Source organism: Rhea pennata, chromosome 14 (assembly GCF_028389875.1).
Source record: "Rhea pennata isolate bPtePen1 chromosome 14, bPtePen1.pri, whole genome shotgun sequence".
Taxonomy (NCBI): domain Eukaryota; kingdom Metazoa; phylum Chordata; class Aves; order Rheiformes; family Rheidae; genus Rhea; species Rhea pennata.
This window is the reverse complement of record NC_084676.1, coordinates 11,037,446-11,054,350: the sequence shown is the minus strand read 5'-3', so window position 1 is coordinate 11,054,350 and position 16,905 is coordinate 11,037,446. Positions and strand designations below refer to the sequence as shown.

Here is a 16,905-nt window from a genome sequence, read left to right as displayed (position 1 = left end):
GCTTCCGGGGTCAGCGAGCCGGGGCCGCTCTGCCCCGCGCCTCGATGGTGCGCTCCGCCTGGCGGGGTGTCGGCGGGGGGAGCGCGGCGCTGGCGGCGCGGCGCGGCGGGTGAGGCGGGGGGGGGGGGGCGGGCGCGGGTCCCCTGTGGGGCAGGGAGCCCCCTCGGGGCTTACGGGCCCAAGGAAGTTCTCTGTGGGGCAGGAGGCCCCGACCGGGGGTGGGGGGGAGAGAGAAGGGAGAGTTACGGGCCCAAAGGGCCCCCCCGTGGGGCAGGGAGTCCGGGGGGCGGGTCGTGGAGGCCCCGAGGGAGCCCGGGGTCTCCTGGTGCGCGGGGTGGGGGGGGGCACGGGGCCTCCTCGGGGCGGGGGATGTCCCCCGGGCTCCCCCTCCCCATGCTCGTGAGCCCCCGTTCCCCCGGGCTCCCCACTGACCCCTGCAGGAGGCCGCAGGGAAACGGAGTGGGGGGTCCTGGCTGCCCCCGGCGTGGGGGGGGGGGCTGCCGGGGGTTCCCCTCGGGGCGGGGGATGCCCCCAAGGGCCCCCCTGGGTGGGGGCAGGAGCCGGGTGGGGGGGCCTGGCTGCTCCCACAGAGCTGCCCTTGCGGTAGGGGCTATTTTCGTGGTGCTTAAACGTGTCGTTGTCCTTTAGGTGGAAGGAGCTGCCCTCGAAGCGTTAGCAGCCGCCCCTCGGGGCTGCACTGCTAGCCAGGCCGCTGCAGGGACACGGGGCCGCGAGGCAGCGCCCGCCGTGTGCAGCGCGCACCATCGCCCTGCCTGCCTCCGGCTTCTCCGCTTCTCCTTCCTGGCGCGGAGTTGGTGAAACTCGCGCTGAGGAGCCAGCGGGAGGGAGAGAAATCTCCCCTGCGTGCGGCCGTGTGCAGGCCGCGGCCTGGCAGCCGTGTTTGTGTGCACCCTGTCGGCTCCAGATGCGAGGTGTCAGGTATGGTTGCTGTGGCAACCTGAGCGTGTTTCAAATTCCAGATGGTTTGAATGCCCTGAAGAAGCTCGTCCCTAAATATAGAAGCAAACCCGTTGCTGCTTCCAGACCTGCCCAGCTTTCTAATAGCTGTGTCTGTTGGTATCTGTCATGCTTCAGAGCAGCCATTCCAAGCAATTGGTTTTTGCTTTTTTTTCTTTTGTAAAGCAAGCAATGGGTTAAATTATCTGAAGACCTTTTGTACCTTCAGTTTGCTTTTCAGAATTATCAGTCTGTTTCTTTTCTGTGCAGAGGGTGTGCTAATTAGATAAAGCCACATGTTTTTGTGGGACTTTAAACTTACAAGTATGACACTTGTAGTTAGGTAAAACTCATTGTACAAATTCACTTAAAAATATGACCTGTTTATGCAGGAATAAGGAATATGAGTCACAGGAAGAAAGGATTTTTGTTTTATTTGTGTTTAATTATTTAAAACACAAATATGATGCTTTTGAACTGATGTCAGTACAAGGAAGTGATTATTTTATCTGCTTTGCTTTCTTTGAATGTTGTAGTCATGTCTGAAAAAGACAGCAGTGAAAATCTGAAAGAAGAAGCCTCTCATGAAGATGAAAATGGACAGAAACCTGAAAAACTTGGCTCCATGGAGAGCAGTGAACAGGGAGAGCAAGAGCGTGAACCTGTGCCTATGACTCGGAAAAGACCTGAACCTAAACCCCCAAGTCAGCCTGCTGCTATAGAGAAAGTGTCAGCTGAAACACTCAAGGTACATTTCTGTGCTAGCTCTGGACCACATGACTTCAAGTGTCATGGTTTTATGCACAAAAGTATTCTGACTGCAAGCCTCGCTCCTCCTCTGAAAATTCACATTACAATTTATTTGCAGAGAGGAAAAGGAAAAAAAAACTTCAGAGAAATTACATGTCACAGACTGCCTGTGTTCCCCTCACCATACATATATGGATATCTGTTTTCTGCTTTCCTTAATTAAAGGTCTCAGATTCTCCTGCTGCAGCTCAGACAGGGTGGGGATACTGGGGAAGCTGGGGGAAATCACTTCTCTCCACTGCATCTGCTACTGTTGCTACCGTAGGTAAGGTTCTTTCTGGTGCTTGATAAATATTTTAGTCATATTTCAGGTCTGCAGTAACTGCTTTTGAGCTTGTTTCAAGACAATGGGGTTCCTGCTATAGAAGCAAGCATTGGAAAATGTCAAGAGACCTGCCCAAGTAATGGGGAAAATCAGTACTAAATAGTAAAATAAGACTACGGAGATATGTACAACCAAAATTACTTCTAAAATTTTAAGGTGTTTGTATAATTTTTGGGTGACATTTAAAAACTTCTGCAATTTGATATAAAAGCTGAGATGAAACCTGAATTCGTTATATGGGTCAGTCAGCAAGCTGGACAGCAGTAAGTTTTAGTGCTGGACAACTGTGTTTTGAACAGCAGGAGGCCAGAAGAGTAAAAATGAAAATACAGCCATGATCTTCCTCTTGTTCTGGTGAGGGATTAAAAAAAAATACAGTTGTATCTAATGATTAAAGTAATATTACTGTCTTCTCTAGGTCAAGGCATTTCAAATGTCATAGAAAAAGCAGAAACATCCCTTGGGATCCCCAGTCCTAGTGAAATCTCTTCAGAGACTAGAGATGCTACAAAAGGTCAGTTTTTATTATGTAAGAACAATACTGAAATTTTTCTCATAACATATCAGCCCCTGAATAGTACTGTCTTACTCTGCTTCTTGCATATTGAGGTAGATACTTCTTTATGCACTAATATTATATTCCATTGCTTGCTTCTGCTAGCCCTTAAAAATTTTGCAAGTAGTAAGATAATCCCAGTTCTAGTGCTGCTCCTAGATAACGTGCTGTTTGTTAATTTTCTCCACTCTGCAAGTGAGAGGATATTCTGGGGGGAGTGAGAAGGTTAGCTAACTTTCTTCTAATGCAGGAAGCAAGAATCCTGGTGATAGCAGCACAGATGCAGTTGATGATGGCACTTCCTTTCCTATTGCTGGGGCTCTTGGAGTTTTGTCAACCATCTCTACAGCTGTCCAAAGCACGGTGAGTGATTTGGGAAGGGAAGAGAACAGGGTTAAGAGAACTTTTTTTTTTTTTTTTTTTGCCTTGTTTGAAATCTCATAACAGGAAAACTTGAATTCTGGCTTTTGTGGGATGAATGGTGAGAGGCTAGCTGAGCCTTCAGATGCTCTTTATGCTGTGTCTTGCTTTTAACTGGTACCTTATGTGTAAGTTGTCTTGAATTTTGATAATTTTGAACTAAATAACAAAGAAGGTCAACAGAAGAGAGTGTGCTATTGTGTGTATCTGCACGCATGTCACCTCTGTACTCTCTTATCTCTGATCTTTTCCTTTAGTGTATTAGGTGAAATGCAGAGTCAGACTAATTCCTGGAATAATTCCACTGACTTCCACAGAGCTGTCTAGCGATAACATCCAAGCTGCTCTTCAAAAACTTCTGTGAAACAAGCCCAGATTGCTTGGAAATCAGCTTGTTTCTCTGACCATGGGAAATGCACTTCAAAAGGACCATAGAAACTGCACTTTTGTGATCTGCTGTCTTGTCCATTTGCCCATGAATCTGAAAGGGATACAGATGGAATGCTTGCTTCTGTCTCTAGGGCTTGAACAAGAGTTAAGCAACCAAAGTCCACAGGTCTAGTGTTTGCTCATTGAAGGGATAAGACCTAAGTGCTTGAATGTGAGAATTGTGTGTAAGTGTAGGATGACGCATACTGCTGTGCTGAGAACCAGCTTGTTCACAAAATAGAATGTATTTCGTATCAAATTGCTGCAGTGGTTCGAGTACTACATTAAACTGTTGGATGATTGTGTATTGTAGCTCTTTCCATATTCTTCTGCCCTCTTTGTAGCGATGAGGGTTGAATTTGGGGGTGATGAGGTCTCATTCAGCTTCTGTGTGAGTCTGCCTATAGCATTGCCAATATAAACCCCTCAATTTAATTTCTTCATCTGCGTAGTCTTCTGCGACTTACATGCGCTATCTGTATCCAAATTTACTTCCTAGGGAAAAAGCGTTATTAGTGGAGGTCTAGATGCCTTGGAATTCATTGGGAAAAAGACAATGGATGTGATAGCGGAGGGAGACCCAGGTTTCAAAAAAACAAAGGGCCTAATGAACAGGACCTCTACATTATCTCAGGTATGGCAGTTCCATATCAGCTCCTTATTGGTATCTATCACTACTTCTTTCTTCTCTTGTGGTTCTGTTATTAATCAACCATTTCCTACTATTGTGCCAAAAACCTTGTCTTTCCGTATTCTGTATCTTCAGGCACTGACCTAAGTCCTCTACTTTTCTTTTTCAGGTCTTACGAGAGGCAAAGGAGAAAGAAGAGCAGCAGACAGCTACTGAGGTTACCATGGCTACCGAGAAGAAAGCCCATTATGGGTTACTATTTGATGAGTTTCAGGGTCTTTCGCATCTGGAGGCCTTAGAGATGCTTTCCAGAGAGAGTGAATCAAAGGTAATGGCATTGAGCAATTTTCTCCCGATTTTGAGTTCAGCTGAGCAGGAATAAAAGAGAAATATATGCACATACATGCAAAATCAAATACTGAGAAGTCAGAACTTGCTACAAAATGATTGATTACACAACTTTACTTTGACCCCTACATTATGATCTGGTCTTTATCCTGGCAACATTGCGTCCTGTCTTAAACACATAGAGTTGTTCTTTTTAATCAGCCAGCCTTACTTCACATGTTTCTTCAACTCCCAAGTTACCCTCTCCTCATACCTACTTATTTGCTGCCTTGAACTGGGGAAGAGAAGAGCATTGCAGGTAAAACAGAAACTATCCCCTCAGTCCTGGGACAGAGAGAAGGACAGATCAGCATACAATCTCAGAAATAATTCCTTTTTTCATAAATTATTTCAGTAACAGCTTAAGAATCCGTTTTTACCTCAGGAAACTTTGCAGTAAGTCTGTCCCTCTTCCTTGTCTTAGAAAAATGCCCCTTTTCACTAGTATGAGTCTTGATAGTTTTGCATGTGATGTAAACCAGTCCTGCATCTTCAATCTTGTTTTCCTTTCATGTTAGATTTATGATTCTCTCTTTGGCTTTCCTGCCCTGAATAGGTAAAATTGGTTCTAAATGCTCTTTCTGGGGAAGAGTTGGACACATTGAAGGAGGAAATGGAGCAGCTCAGAGAAGCATTTTCATTAGCTGAATTCTCTGAAGAAGAAGAAGAAGAAGAAAAGAGGGGTAAGAGTCCAAGTTCTAGCTGTAATTCTCAGTGCAGAACCAACCTGCCCTGAGATCACTAGCAATGGGCATGATGCCATGGTTAAATTGCTCTTCAGCTGTATGCTTAATCCTAAAGCAATCTGTGGCCAGGAGCATGACAGGTAGCAATGGCCTTCATCTCTGGAAAGCCGCAATGCATTAGTTCTGTAGTAGGGACTTCTTGCCAGAGCAGGATTAGAATTGCTTAGCCCCTGGGCAATTCATAGGATGGACCTTAAGCTGAGAGGAGAATGCAAAGATTTGCTGACATAAGAGAAAGCCTGTGAATAGAGTTGTCCGACCTGCAGGAGAGGGAGAGTGATCTTATTTCTTTAAATAAACATTAGCTACATAGACCAAAAGACTCAGAGGTGCTTCCACGTGCAAGAGCCTTCTGATACTTGAGGATTATGCAGTTTTAAATGTAAATCTCTTGCATTGCTTTTACCTAAATGGCTCATCAGGGAGGGCTCACACAGCTGCACTTGCTACCATTTAACACTTAATATATCTTTTATATTTGCACATGATGGATCTCACAGCCTTGCCCCCACTGTTAACATCTGCCCTGTCATATATAACAGGAGAACCATTGGTTTTAAGTGATGTTTCAGACTCTCCAAGGTGATGTGCAGGTTAGTGCATTATAAAACACAGGGTTTGTTCGTTTGGGTTGTAAACTACTTGGAAGATGGAATTACTTAGCTAAAAAAACAGAATTGAGAAAGCAGAGGCTAATCTTCTGGCACTGATGTCTTCACCTTTTCAGAATTTGCCTTATAAATTGTATTAAAAAGACCAGATCTGATGTATCCCTGCCTGAGTGAATGGTTCAAAGTAGTATATGAAACAGTGGATAACTTGTGCATTGCTAGTTGTGTATTAAAGCACTGCTTATTTCCTGTATCCATCCATTGTATGGATTTTTTTTAAACTTTCCTGTAGGAAATGAGGAGTTCACGAAAGAAGTAACAGAACTCTTTTCAGAACTGCATGTCTCCACAAAGCCGGACAAGCTGATCGTGGTGAGTTATTTCCCATCTTCTAAAAGGTGAAGAGCTTCCTTGTGGGAACTGCCCCTTAGTCCTGCTCTGCTTGTGAAAGCGTTAAAGGTACGAAGACAAGCTATGTCTTGGAGGCTAGTACTGAAAAGGATGGGTGCTTCCTTTGGCCTTACAGGAGCAAATCCATGTTCTCTAAAGTATCTGGCTCTGAATCAGTCAGCACCAGTGTGTCTCTGCCTTGTCACGGGGCAGTAAGGTCCAGTAACAAAGACAGCTAGGAGCAGTGAGCCTTCAGCCACCACAGTGAAATCATCCTGCAGTCATTAATTGAAGCCCTGGTCTTGGTTCAAGCAGCTGATTCTTTACCAAATCACAGAATAGTTGAGGTTGAAAGCTTTAGAGATAATCTAGTCCAACACCTCTGCTCAGGCAGGGTCACCTAGAGCAGGTTGCCCAGGGCCCTGTGTCCAGAAATTGGTATGAGGAAGCATTCCCATCTTGTCTTCTTCTCACTACCCTTTAGATCCACCAAGTGGCAGCAGCATTCTGCAGATGCTTTTTAAAAGTGCCGCTGTCAGTCATGGCTTTGCTGGTAAACCCCGGTACGTGGTGCTACAGAAGTTACTGTGTTCAAGTATGTAAGAGCAGCAGCCAACCCTCCACAAAGTTCTGAAGGCACTAGGATCATTTGTTCTGGTTCTTCTCTCCGGCACAGGAGTAGTAGTTTATTTCCTTCCTCCAGGCAGATCCAGTACTCAATGCTTTGTGGTGAGCAGGAGGGCTTCATTCCAGGCATTAAATACTATGGCACATGTTAATGCAGGTGAGGACATCTGCTCATGAATGGATAGCACAATTCAACATTGCTCTTTCTAAAGAAGAAGAAGAGAGTGAAGAAAACCAAGCAGAATCTGGAGATGGTGACCATGATGTTAAAAAATCTGTAGAGGTGAGTGAGCAGTGGAAGAAGAGGATATCTAAGAGCAGATAGTTTATCTGGCTGCTAAGTTATAGTTGTAATCTCAAGAGCTTATGGTTTTCCATTTCTGAATGTAGATTCTGAGATCTGAAAGAGCAGTCTAAATTGTTTTAAATAACAAATATTAATTTTAAATAATAAATATTGCAGGATATTCATGCATTTGCCATTAGAAGTCTGGCTGAACTCACAGCATACTCCATTGAAATGTTTCACAAAACTGCAGCTTTGTTGCTACATGGTCAGAAGAAAGAGGTGACAGCCACAGACCGAGCCAAGTCTCTTTCACAGTAAGTTCATCTCTTTAAGTCTAACTATATGTTACGTGTTAGTTGTGTAGGACTCCTGAAATTCTCAAGACTCTTGAATTCTACACATACGTTGGAAGTTGCTATGTGTAGTATCACTGTTTTCCAGCAGAATTCAGCTGCCCATTTCTCTTTCCAACATAAAGACATTTTACCATGAGAAAGAGAAAATTGAGTTTTCCAATGTCCAAGAAGATTTTTTTGGGCCTAAGCTTGCTCTAGTTAGTCAGAAATACAGCATTTAATATATTAGAAAACACTTGTATAAAAGTGATTCTTAATTACCTCTTTACTAATATTTAGCATATTAGGTGTGTAATATTGTGAAATTCTGGACTAGTTAGAGGACTAATATTACCAGTGATGTGAGACACATGGATGTTTTTCTCTGTGTCAGGTGATACTTGGCAAGTATATGAAATATCTAATACTTTCAAATTTAGAAAATGACACTTATCTGTAGTAAAGCAAGCTAGTACTGTTCCTTCTTGAAGGATGTTTGTATCCTTTAAACAGTGTTTTGTATCTTTGGCTTCAATTATTATTATTTTTTTTTGTCACCTTTCCCCTCTGTAGTTTATTTTGGGAACTTTAAGATCTTCATACGCTGTCTAAATGTTATACATCAGTTTTGGCTTGATTTTAGCTTTATATGCGTGGAAACAAGATATTTGTGTTCTAGAAGAACACCAGAAGAGAGTGATTCTCTGTAGGTGTTTTACTACATAGCTTTCCAATTTTCTTCCACAGAATGACGATTGTGCTGTGTAAAGAACTATCAACTTTCTCTAAAGAGTTTACTACGTGTTTAACAACTGCAGGGGTAAGAGTTACATCATATTCTTAGGGATGAGATGTTAGCTGATCACAGCCTGGGAATTTTCACCAAAAAGTGCTTTTTGTGCTTGCTCATTTATACATGCAGATTTTTGCCCTGTGAACTAACCTTCTAGGTCAGCGTTCCCCAACTGTGGCAGCTGAATGTATCTTGAGCAGAATGCATCCTGCTGCATTCAACGTGGCTCTTAAATGAGGTGGGGACTGGTGCTGACAGTGCTCACGAGACAAATGACAATAACATTTGTGTTCTTTGTAGATTTTTACAAAATGCTCAGGTGCTATTGAAGATAATCACTATCTCTAAATCCTCCAACTGTCCACAGTTCATTTGAAGATGCTATGTATGTATTCATGTAGGTCCTGCTTTGGGTTTATGTGGGTTATTTTATGCTTATTTGCATGCTGCAGGGCAGATCCTCTGCAGCTTGTGACTTGGCTTTTCTGGCATCAAGGGAGCAATGATGGTTTTAAACTTGCTGAGGATTTATCTTATCTTGCCTGAAGAAATGTGATCAAGTTTTCAATCAGGATAATGTATATCTGATCTCTGCAGGTCAAAGAGAAGGCAGATGTGCTTAATCCTTTAATCACTGGAGTGTTTTTGGAGGTCAGTTATGCTAAAGTTAAAACTTTAAGCTAATACTTAGAAAATAGATATGCTAGTTCTTCCACTTCAGTATCCTTATACATACCAAGTCCTCTAATCCAGATCTGAGGTTTATCTTACCTATCTGATAGCCTACCACTTTTAGTAAATGCTTAATAATAGATTTGCACAAGACATGAGTTGTTTAGTGTGGAGTGAGCTGTGTTGTGATCACGGCTGACAGTTATACATCAGAAGATAAACTAGCAATTTCAGATTCAGCAGTCTGGATTTCCAGCATTTTAGTGTGAATTTAGATGCCTGAAGTCAAAGCTTAGACAGAGTCATAAATTACTGGGTAGAAGTCCCAGTACTTTCCAGCTGTTCTCTTGCCTCTCAGTGCTTATAAATTTTTGAGGTGCAGTGGGAAAGGGATGTTTTCTTTTGGTGTCGTTTTCCTTCCTGCCACAGCATGTCTGTGCTTCCCTTCTGAAATACATACTTTTCATTGGTTAGTTATCCAAAATAGTATCCTACATTTGGATTGCAATGGATCTCATATAGCAGCTTTAAATCAGCTGCTTTTATTGTCTAGTGGGATAAAGCTCCTCAAAAAATTTTATTGGAAAATTCATTACTAGAATGAAGCCTAAAAGACAAAACAAGCAAGGCTTCTGTTTCCTATGTGCATTAATCAATGTTGTCTGAAATGAGTGTATGATTAGTAAAGCTAATTTGTTAGCATTATTATTCATGCATGTGTTTTGATTTTGTTTTCATAGGCTTCAAACAGTGCTTCATATATCCAGGATGCCTTCCAACTCTTGCTGCCTGTACTGCAGATCTCTCTTATTGAGGCTAGAACGGAATTATTGCAGCAATAAACAACCCTTCTAATTAAGAACTTTTTGTCCTTCTTCATAGTTCCCATGCTGGAGAATCGTATAATGGCTGATATTAAGGGGAAAAGTTAACTCTGATCACTGCTACTATGAGAACGGTGATTAAATGCAGACTGGCAATGGCAGTTCTGCAGGTATAGCTGAGAGATGAGATGAACATAGTCCAGACTGGTGGACAATGTGAGAGATTTAAAGTGCAGATTGCTTCCCTGTTCTCATGGAGTGTCTATATCTTTTCACTGAAATCCCTCTGCTACGTGTGTTAATAAGCTCTCTGGAGAAGCTCTCTGGACTGTGAAGACAGTGATGGAGAAAAGTGTGGCAGCTGGCTGTAAAAGACAGCTAAAACAATAGTGTGATTTTTACGTTAGAGAGACATAATTAGGTTCCTAATAGCTCTGTGTTGGTGTTGAAATGAGTGTTAAATAGGAGATGCAAAGAAGTAAATACCTATGATTATGAACTTTGCAGTTCCTAGGTTTGAGAGACTAGAACAGAAAGGATTCCTTTTGCTTTATCAAAACATTGTTGCTGAAGAGAAGCTCCAGCTACTTGAAGATGTCTGTTAATAACTCACAGATGTGGCATGAGGGCTTTCAGCAAGGTCCTGTTTCTCCTCCTCTTGCAGAATGTTTGCTTCAGGAAGAGCTGGGAAAATGCTGGTCTGGCCCTAAGAACGTGGTTGCTCTGTTTTATAGCAATAAAGAAGAAGTGGTTAAGACGGGTTGATTCCTGTTTGGGCAATTTAATGAGATAATTTAGCATGAGGCTTTCCTTCTTTTAATGCAACTCAACATGTCAATGACAGACTGTTCACAAACTCAGGTACCACTTTTCTTCCATTTCTGTGTAAAAACACTCTAATGCAATTCTCCTTCTTAAAAGATGTATTAAAGTGAGGAAGGGGAAGCAATTTGACTCTGTTAGAAGGAGTTCTAATTTGTCTCAAAAGCTGCTCCACATATGGTGTCTTCTCTGTGCTGTGAAAAGTTCCCTACTTTGTTCCTTTTTGCAATTTTTGTCTTTTGAGCTTCCCTGTTGTGAGGGAACAGCCTCTGTTGGAATCACAAGAGCAGAAATGTACGGCTTAAATGGGACTTAAAGAAGTCCAGAATAGCTAACCATAGGTGGCTGACTATCACACCTGCCTCTGTATTTGCTCATTGATAACAATGATGCTCAAATTACATTTTTAAAATCCATTGGGTTTTAGTAGGTTTTGCAAACTTCTGCTATACTGAAGGCTTAATGCTGCTCTGCTCTATTTGTGCAATGGGGAATTATTATTGGAATATCTTTTGGCTAAAGCTTTTCTGATATGGAAAAACCTTTGCTTTAGCCCGGATTAGGGATTAGGGTGAACAGATCTGTGAGAGTTTTTTTTTTTTTTTTTTTTTTTTTTTTTTTTTTTTAAGAAGACTGACCTTGGAATAATTGTGATTGGGGGAAAAAATCTGCACTACAATGAACTACGTTTTCTGTCTTGTTTATGTTGATAACATCATTAAATTTGTTTTGACAACTCTTGGTTAAGAGCAATTGGGATATTTCTGGGGAGAAAGGGAAAAGGAAAGAGTGTCTTTGTCATTTGTGATGTGAGTTTGTGGAACTCTGTTGTTGGTTTGGGGGCTTTTTTGTTTTTGCTTCCTTGCTTCCTTCCTTCCCCTAGCCGTGGCTTTTAAGGTAGGGCTTAGTGCTGCTCTGGGGTAGATACAGCCAGGGCCTCTGTCATGGCAGGGCAATGTCTCATAAAAAGAGGACTCTAAACACAGGCTGGGAAGCGAGAGGTGAATGATAGTTGCTGCTGAGCTCTGAATTCCTACATCAGTGCAAAACATCAACTTTGCTGCTTCTATTGCAAGCTGGTAACTACAGAAACGTCTGAAGAGAGGAAATAAAGATAATGGTGGTTTTCTGAAGCAGCAGCTGCATTTTCACAGGTATTGTCTACTCAAGATGGCCTGTTGTCCTTAAGGGTAGAGCAGTCTAATAATTACGGAAAAAAATAATTCTTCAAGGAGGCAGGAGGTAGTTTTGTCAATCATATGCTCACCTGGGTTTTGTTATAGCAGCAAGTAACCAAATGTCCACCAGCTTCCCTTGTGCCAATGCAAGGATACCAATGCAGCAGATGACCAACAAAAACAGTTACGCAGTTGCTGAAATCTTCCTACCCAAAGGATTCATCAGAATTTACCATCCGACTGACTGGAGACCTTATTGTTCGGCCTTGCCTTGTGCATGAACCTAATGAGAGCTGGCAGTAATTTGAGCACTTCTGGTACTGTCTGGGAAGGTGAGAGGTGGCTGAGAATAGATGAGAGTTAGCTAAGATGCTGCCAGTGACTGGGAGGGGATAAAAGCCTGCTGTGATTATTTTCTCTAGAGAGAATCTCTTACTTGCAGCTGTAAAAGCTGCTTCCTGGCAGCTGCTGTGAATAGATGGAAAACCAAAAAAAGGCTGGGACCTCCCCATGACATTTAGGGACTTGCTCCCTGCACTTGCCCAGCCAGATTTCAAGGGACTTGTAATGCTGCTGTAATGAGGTCACTGCTTTAATGGGGAGGGGGGGGGGAAAGAAAAGTCAAGTTTTGTGCTGGGCAGGAGGATCCCGGCACAGAGGCGGCGGGAGCTGCCCAGCCGAGGGGGGCCGGACGCCTGCAGCCCAAGCCCGGGTCGGGATTGCCGTGATCGCTTCGCTGGCCGCTGGGAGGTCCCCAAATGATTTGTGCGTGAGCTAAAGCATCTCTCCTCTCTCCCAGGAAACGCACCGCTGTTGACTTCTGCATGGGCAACACCGGGGACTCGGCCGTGGCCCCGGCTGGGCTGCTCCAGGTTTGTCTCCCCGTGCAGTTTAAAACACCTGCCGTGTTTGTGACGGGAGCTCGCCGAGGCAACTCGCTCTGCGCGGGGCAGGCAGCCTGCGAATTCGGGGGCAGATGGGGCTGCGTTCGGCTCCGAACCGGCAACGTGATTTGCACTGAACGACTCGTGTTCAGCTGCTGCCTTCTTGCACGGGTTATCTGGAGCTGGTCTCGCTCCCAGGGAGGCGACTCCACCCATGCTACAATCATGGCTGTAAAATTACTGCGGGAGCAACTTTGTTGTACAGTTGAAGGCTTTAAATTGGGCAAATCTTGTGGGAGAGGTAATACCTTTTATTAGGCGGAGAAAAATTAGCTTTCAGGTATACGAGCCCATCTTAGCATTACTGTGACTGTTATTATCCTGTATTGGTGCAATTAGAAATGAGGACATCGCATTAGAGGGAACACGTTCTGCAGGTGTTTCGGCCTGCTGGTAACTGCTCTCTGCTGACAAGTATTTGTCTAATGATATGTTGGAGCGAAAGCCAGCGGCGAGGATGAGCGCGGAGGGCGCTGGGAGTGCTGAGCGCTGACTTGCGCTGGGCCCCCTTGCCCGCGCGGCACAGCCCTCGGGGCGCTGCTGCTGGCCCGGGGCCGGCCCAGGAGGCAGGGGACAAGGACCTGGTGGAGATTTGTCCTGCTCTGGCTGTTAAGGACACCTCCAGATTCTCTCATCTCTAATTCAGACAGGATCCAGACCGAAGGATGTTCCTTGACTGAGCCACAGGTGCCCTCCCTGCTCCCCAGGTCCCTGTGGGTGTCTCCAGGCTGGGAGAGTTGCCCCAACGTGTTTGCAGAGGGTCAGGAGCTCCTGCTGCTCCCGCCCGCGTGGAGGCACCGGTGGCCGTGAGGCTCCTGCGGGCGCGAACGCGGCTGGTCGTGTTGCCGGGTCACGTGCTGCCTGCGGCAGTAGAGCCAGTTTTTCTGCTCCAAAAGTCGGACCAGGGAGGAGACGGCAACGCTCAAATACCCGGGACGGCAGGCGGCTGCCGGCGAGGCACCACGCAGGCCACCTGCCCTTCCCCGCTCCAGGTAAGGCACTTTCCCGCCTCTGGGACAGCGCTCGCCCCACGCGCTCGCACGGCGGGGACCCCGGCGTAGGGAAGGGCGTCGGGAGCACGAGCCAGCCCTGCCGGCGAGGCGGGAGCGGCACCGGCGCCGCGGCGTTGAGCCCGGTGCGCCCGGAACGGCGGGGAGAGAAACCTGTGCCGTCACCTTTTGGTTTGGTTACGAATGCGCAAATCCGCTTCGTCGGGCAGCGTCCGGCGAGGAGCGCGGGGCCGCTGGCGGCTCCGAGCTTCAGCAGCCTCCTCGCCGGGGCCGGGCTTGTCCGCGGAAGGGCTGGCCGAGCCTCGGGAAGAGGAGCGGGACCCGCCAGGCTGCGCCCGGCTCCGCCGGCCCGCGGGCTTCTCTCCGCTCAGCTCCCGGCAGCAAGCGCAAACCTGGGGCTGGGCGCGCGTCGGGGGAGCTGCAGAGGGGCGCAGCAGCACCTTCCGCGCGCCCTCCCACGGGCTGCCTTTCCTTCTGTTAGCGTTTGATTGTTTTTAATGATTTTAGATTAAAAAGTAATCGTTTTAAGTTAGTAGTTGCGCTTCTTGGTTACAGAGATGAGTTAGGTTACTGTTCGTTATTAATTGGATTTTAACTTTGCACCGATTACACCTCTCCTCAGCCCCCCTCCGGCTCCGGCCCTTGCTCGGAGGCGGCCTGGGCGCTGCCTCCCCGGCTCCCCGCGAGCGGCCGGGGGCTCCGCGTCGCGCCTAGAAACACGAACCGGCGCCGAGGCTGCCCCCAGCAGCTGCGAGCGCGCAGATCCCAACCACGGCTCGCGTCGTTTTGCGCGCTCTGAAACACCGCTTGCAAGCGCCCGCGCGGCGCCTCCGTCCGCGGCGGCTGGAGCAGACGCTGCTTCTTCGCTGCCCGCTGCCGAGGGGACGAGCGGCCCCGCTTCTCCCCGCACAAAGCGGCCCCGTCTCCTAGACCCCGCTGCCTTCCCTCGACCGCAGCCGGCCGAGTTGCCGTTTGGGAACGACAAGGAGGGTTCGACCTGCCGGTGCTGCTTGGTGGACTTTGCTCCTGCTATTTTTAAAGACGGCAGTCGTGTTTTTTAAAAAAAGCAGCTGTTTTCTTCGAGATGTTTTTTACCCCCCCATCAGTCGCCTTTTGAGGCCCTTAACTAGCGCTCCGAGTTTTCCTGCTGTTGCTCCCAGCCTCCTCTCGCCCTCCGTCCTCACCAGCTGCCTCTCCCCAGAGGTCTCCTCTCTGCTGCGGCTTCCGGAGCGCCTTCCTCACCCATTTGCCTTCGTTTCATTCCAGCCATTTCTGTAATTTTCACCTGCTCACGACTGAGTTTGGAAGTGGGACTGAGGCACCTGTATCCCCGGGCACATTTGCCCACCCGCGTTTGCATGTTGTCCCACCCTGGCTGCTTTCTCTTCGTCGTAGGTGTGACGGTCTCGTGCCGGGGAGCCAGGCAGCTGCTGTGAAATGTCGACGATCCTGAAATGTGAGCGTGCGGGGGGGGGGGGTCCCTGGGCCGCTGGGGACCCGCTCGCTCGGTGCAGCAGGACACGGCCGCTGGGTCTGCACACGCTGGCTGCTGCCCAGCAGCAACTAACCTCACTCTGTGCCCCGGTGCAGGGTTTGGACGGGAAGATAAGGAGAGCGAAGAGAGGGGAAAGGACAAGGAAGAGGAGAAAGGAAAAGAGGAGAAAGGAAAAGAGGAGAACAAGAAGAAAAAGCAGCAGCAGCAGCAGGAAACGGTAGGGGGATTCTGGGATCGTTTGCCAGAGGACCGTCAGCCCCGAGGTCCCCAGCGCCTTGCGCAGGGTGAGCCTGGCACTTCCCAAAGCAGCCATGCGGAGCCGAGCCGGGGAGCCCCGGTCCAAGCGTGCCCCCGCCGTGGGGCGAGTGCTGCTGGCGGCGTGGTGGGACGTGGCGCTGCCGAGCCCCGCGGAGCAGAGCGGGCCGCTCGGCGCGGGGGCAGCCGGGCTTTGCAGCCTGTTTGGAAGCACCTGCCCGAACTGATCCCCGTCCCGGCGGGGACGGGAGCAGGGCATGGCTCACGGTCAGTCGCTGCAAGGTGATGGGCGCTTGTGGGGCTGTGGCAGCTGGCAGCAGCTCGATGACTAGCTCCAAGACGGCCCTGGCCCTGAGACCCAACATCTCTCTGACTCCAGTATCTGGCCCAAAATGAAAACAGGGTCACTGGGTGCCAGGGTGCTCAGTGACTCTTGGCTGTCCCACTGCTATGTGTCCTTCCCTCTTCACCCTTGCAAGGAGACAGGGAAGCAGTGGGCAGGAGCAGCAGCAGCTTGGTACTGACTCGGAGGAGGTAATCGTAGTACAGATTTCTGGCTAACCCGGGCCGCTTTCCTCTCCTCCTCCGGGCTGGGCGCAGGCAGGGTGCAGCCTGCCCTGCTTGGCCGCCCTGGCAGCACTGCGGGATTTTGCAGGGCAGTGGGTGCCAGTGCAGAGATCCTGGCCGGGACCCCAGAGGGTCTCCGTGCATTAACCCTCGTGTGGGTGCTGCTCACACGTAGAGGAAGGGATGCCAAACACCCAGAACCCCCCTGCAGCCCGGGTTGATTTTCTTTCCTCTCCTCCCCCAGGACCGTGGTGGCGACAAGGAGGATGAGAAGGAAGATGAAGATTAGCCTTTCCACGCAGGAGTGGTGCTGTGTGGCCTGAGTGTGCCAGGGAGGCGAGATGCTCGTAGCAGCACCTCGTGGGGGGACCTGGGCTACTTTCAGCCAAATAAAGGTGGTTTTGGGTGCCGGAGAGTGGTGCAGTTTCTTCCTCCGGCGGTGCTGCGTCCCGGGTGCTGTCCGTCCCCGCGGAGGGACCTGGGGTCTGTCTGAGCAGCCACTGTGCGAGATGAGTGCCCGGGCCATGCTCAGCTGCTGCAGCCAGCCGCCACCTCGGATTTATCAAAAATGCAAAAGAAGAAGTTTTGGGACGGGGGCGGGGGGAGCTCACTTCTTCAGCTGCTGCCCCCGAGTGCGCTCAAGCGGAGGCTGGGCTCCTCTTGGGGCAGGGAAAAATGGGAAAAAATGGGAAAAATGAGCTGTCACTGCCACCTGCCGGGGCCGGAGCCGTGCGGCAGCGGGGAAAGGGTTTGAGCCCGCTCGGCAGCGCTGCTCAGAGGCTCCGTCCGCCCCCCCGCCCGCAGCCCTTCCCCGCGGGGCTGGGAGGCGGCG

The 16,905-nt window shown here is 48.1% G+C and overlaps 2 protein-coding genes across 3 annotated transcripts; both read left to right on the top strand.

Annotated features, from left to right (window-relative positions):
* Positions 1–26: 26 nt before the first annotated feature.
* On the top strand, positions 27–10,557 carry FAM114A2 (family with sequence similarity 114 member A2). Of its 2 annotated transcripts, XM_062587439.1 has the most exons (15): positions 27–109; positions 649–939; positions 1,494–1,705; positions 1,933–2,032; positions 2,511–2,606; positions 2,899–3,011; positions 3,997–4,131; positions 4,298–4,456; positions 5,072–5,198; positions 6,165–6,244; positions 7,047–7,172; positions 7,353–7,492; positions 8,261–8,333; positions 8,904–8,957; positions 9,719–10,557. In XM_062587439.1, the coding sequence occupies exons 3-15, from the start codon at positions 1,496–1,498 to the stop codon at positions 9,818–9,820; spliced, it is 1,515 nt and encodes a 504-aa protein (XP_062443423.1). In that variant the 5' UTR covers positions 27–109; positions 649–939; positions 1,494–1,495; the 3' UTR covers positions 9,821–10,557. The 2 variants fall into 2 exon arrangements, with proteins under 2 accessions (XP_062443423.1, XP_062443424.1); XM_062587440.1 differs by lacking the exon at positions 649–939 and having other exon boundaries at positions 40–109.
* A 2,221-nt stretch (positions 10,558–12,778) lies between these two features.
* LOC134147004 (uncharacterized) lies at positions 12,779–16,488 on the top strand. The gene is made up of 3 exons (XM_062587703.1): positions 12,779–12,804; positions 13,434–13,738; positions 15,347–16,488. The coding sequence occupies exons 1-3, from the start codon at positions 12,779–12,781 to the stop codon at positions 15,790–15,792; spliced, it is 777 nt and encodes a 258-aa protein (XP_062443687.1). The 3' UTR covers positions 15,793–16,488.
* Positions 16,489–16,905: the final 417 nt, after the last annotated feature.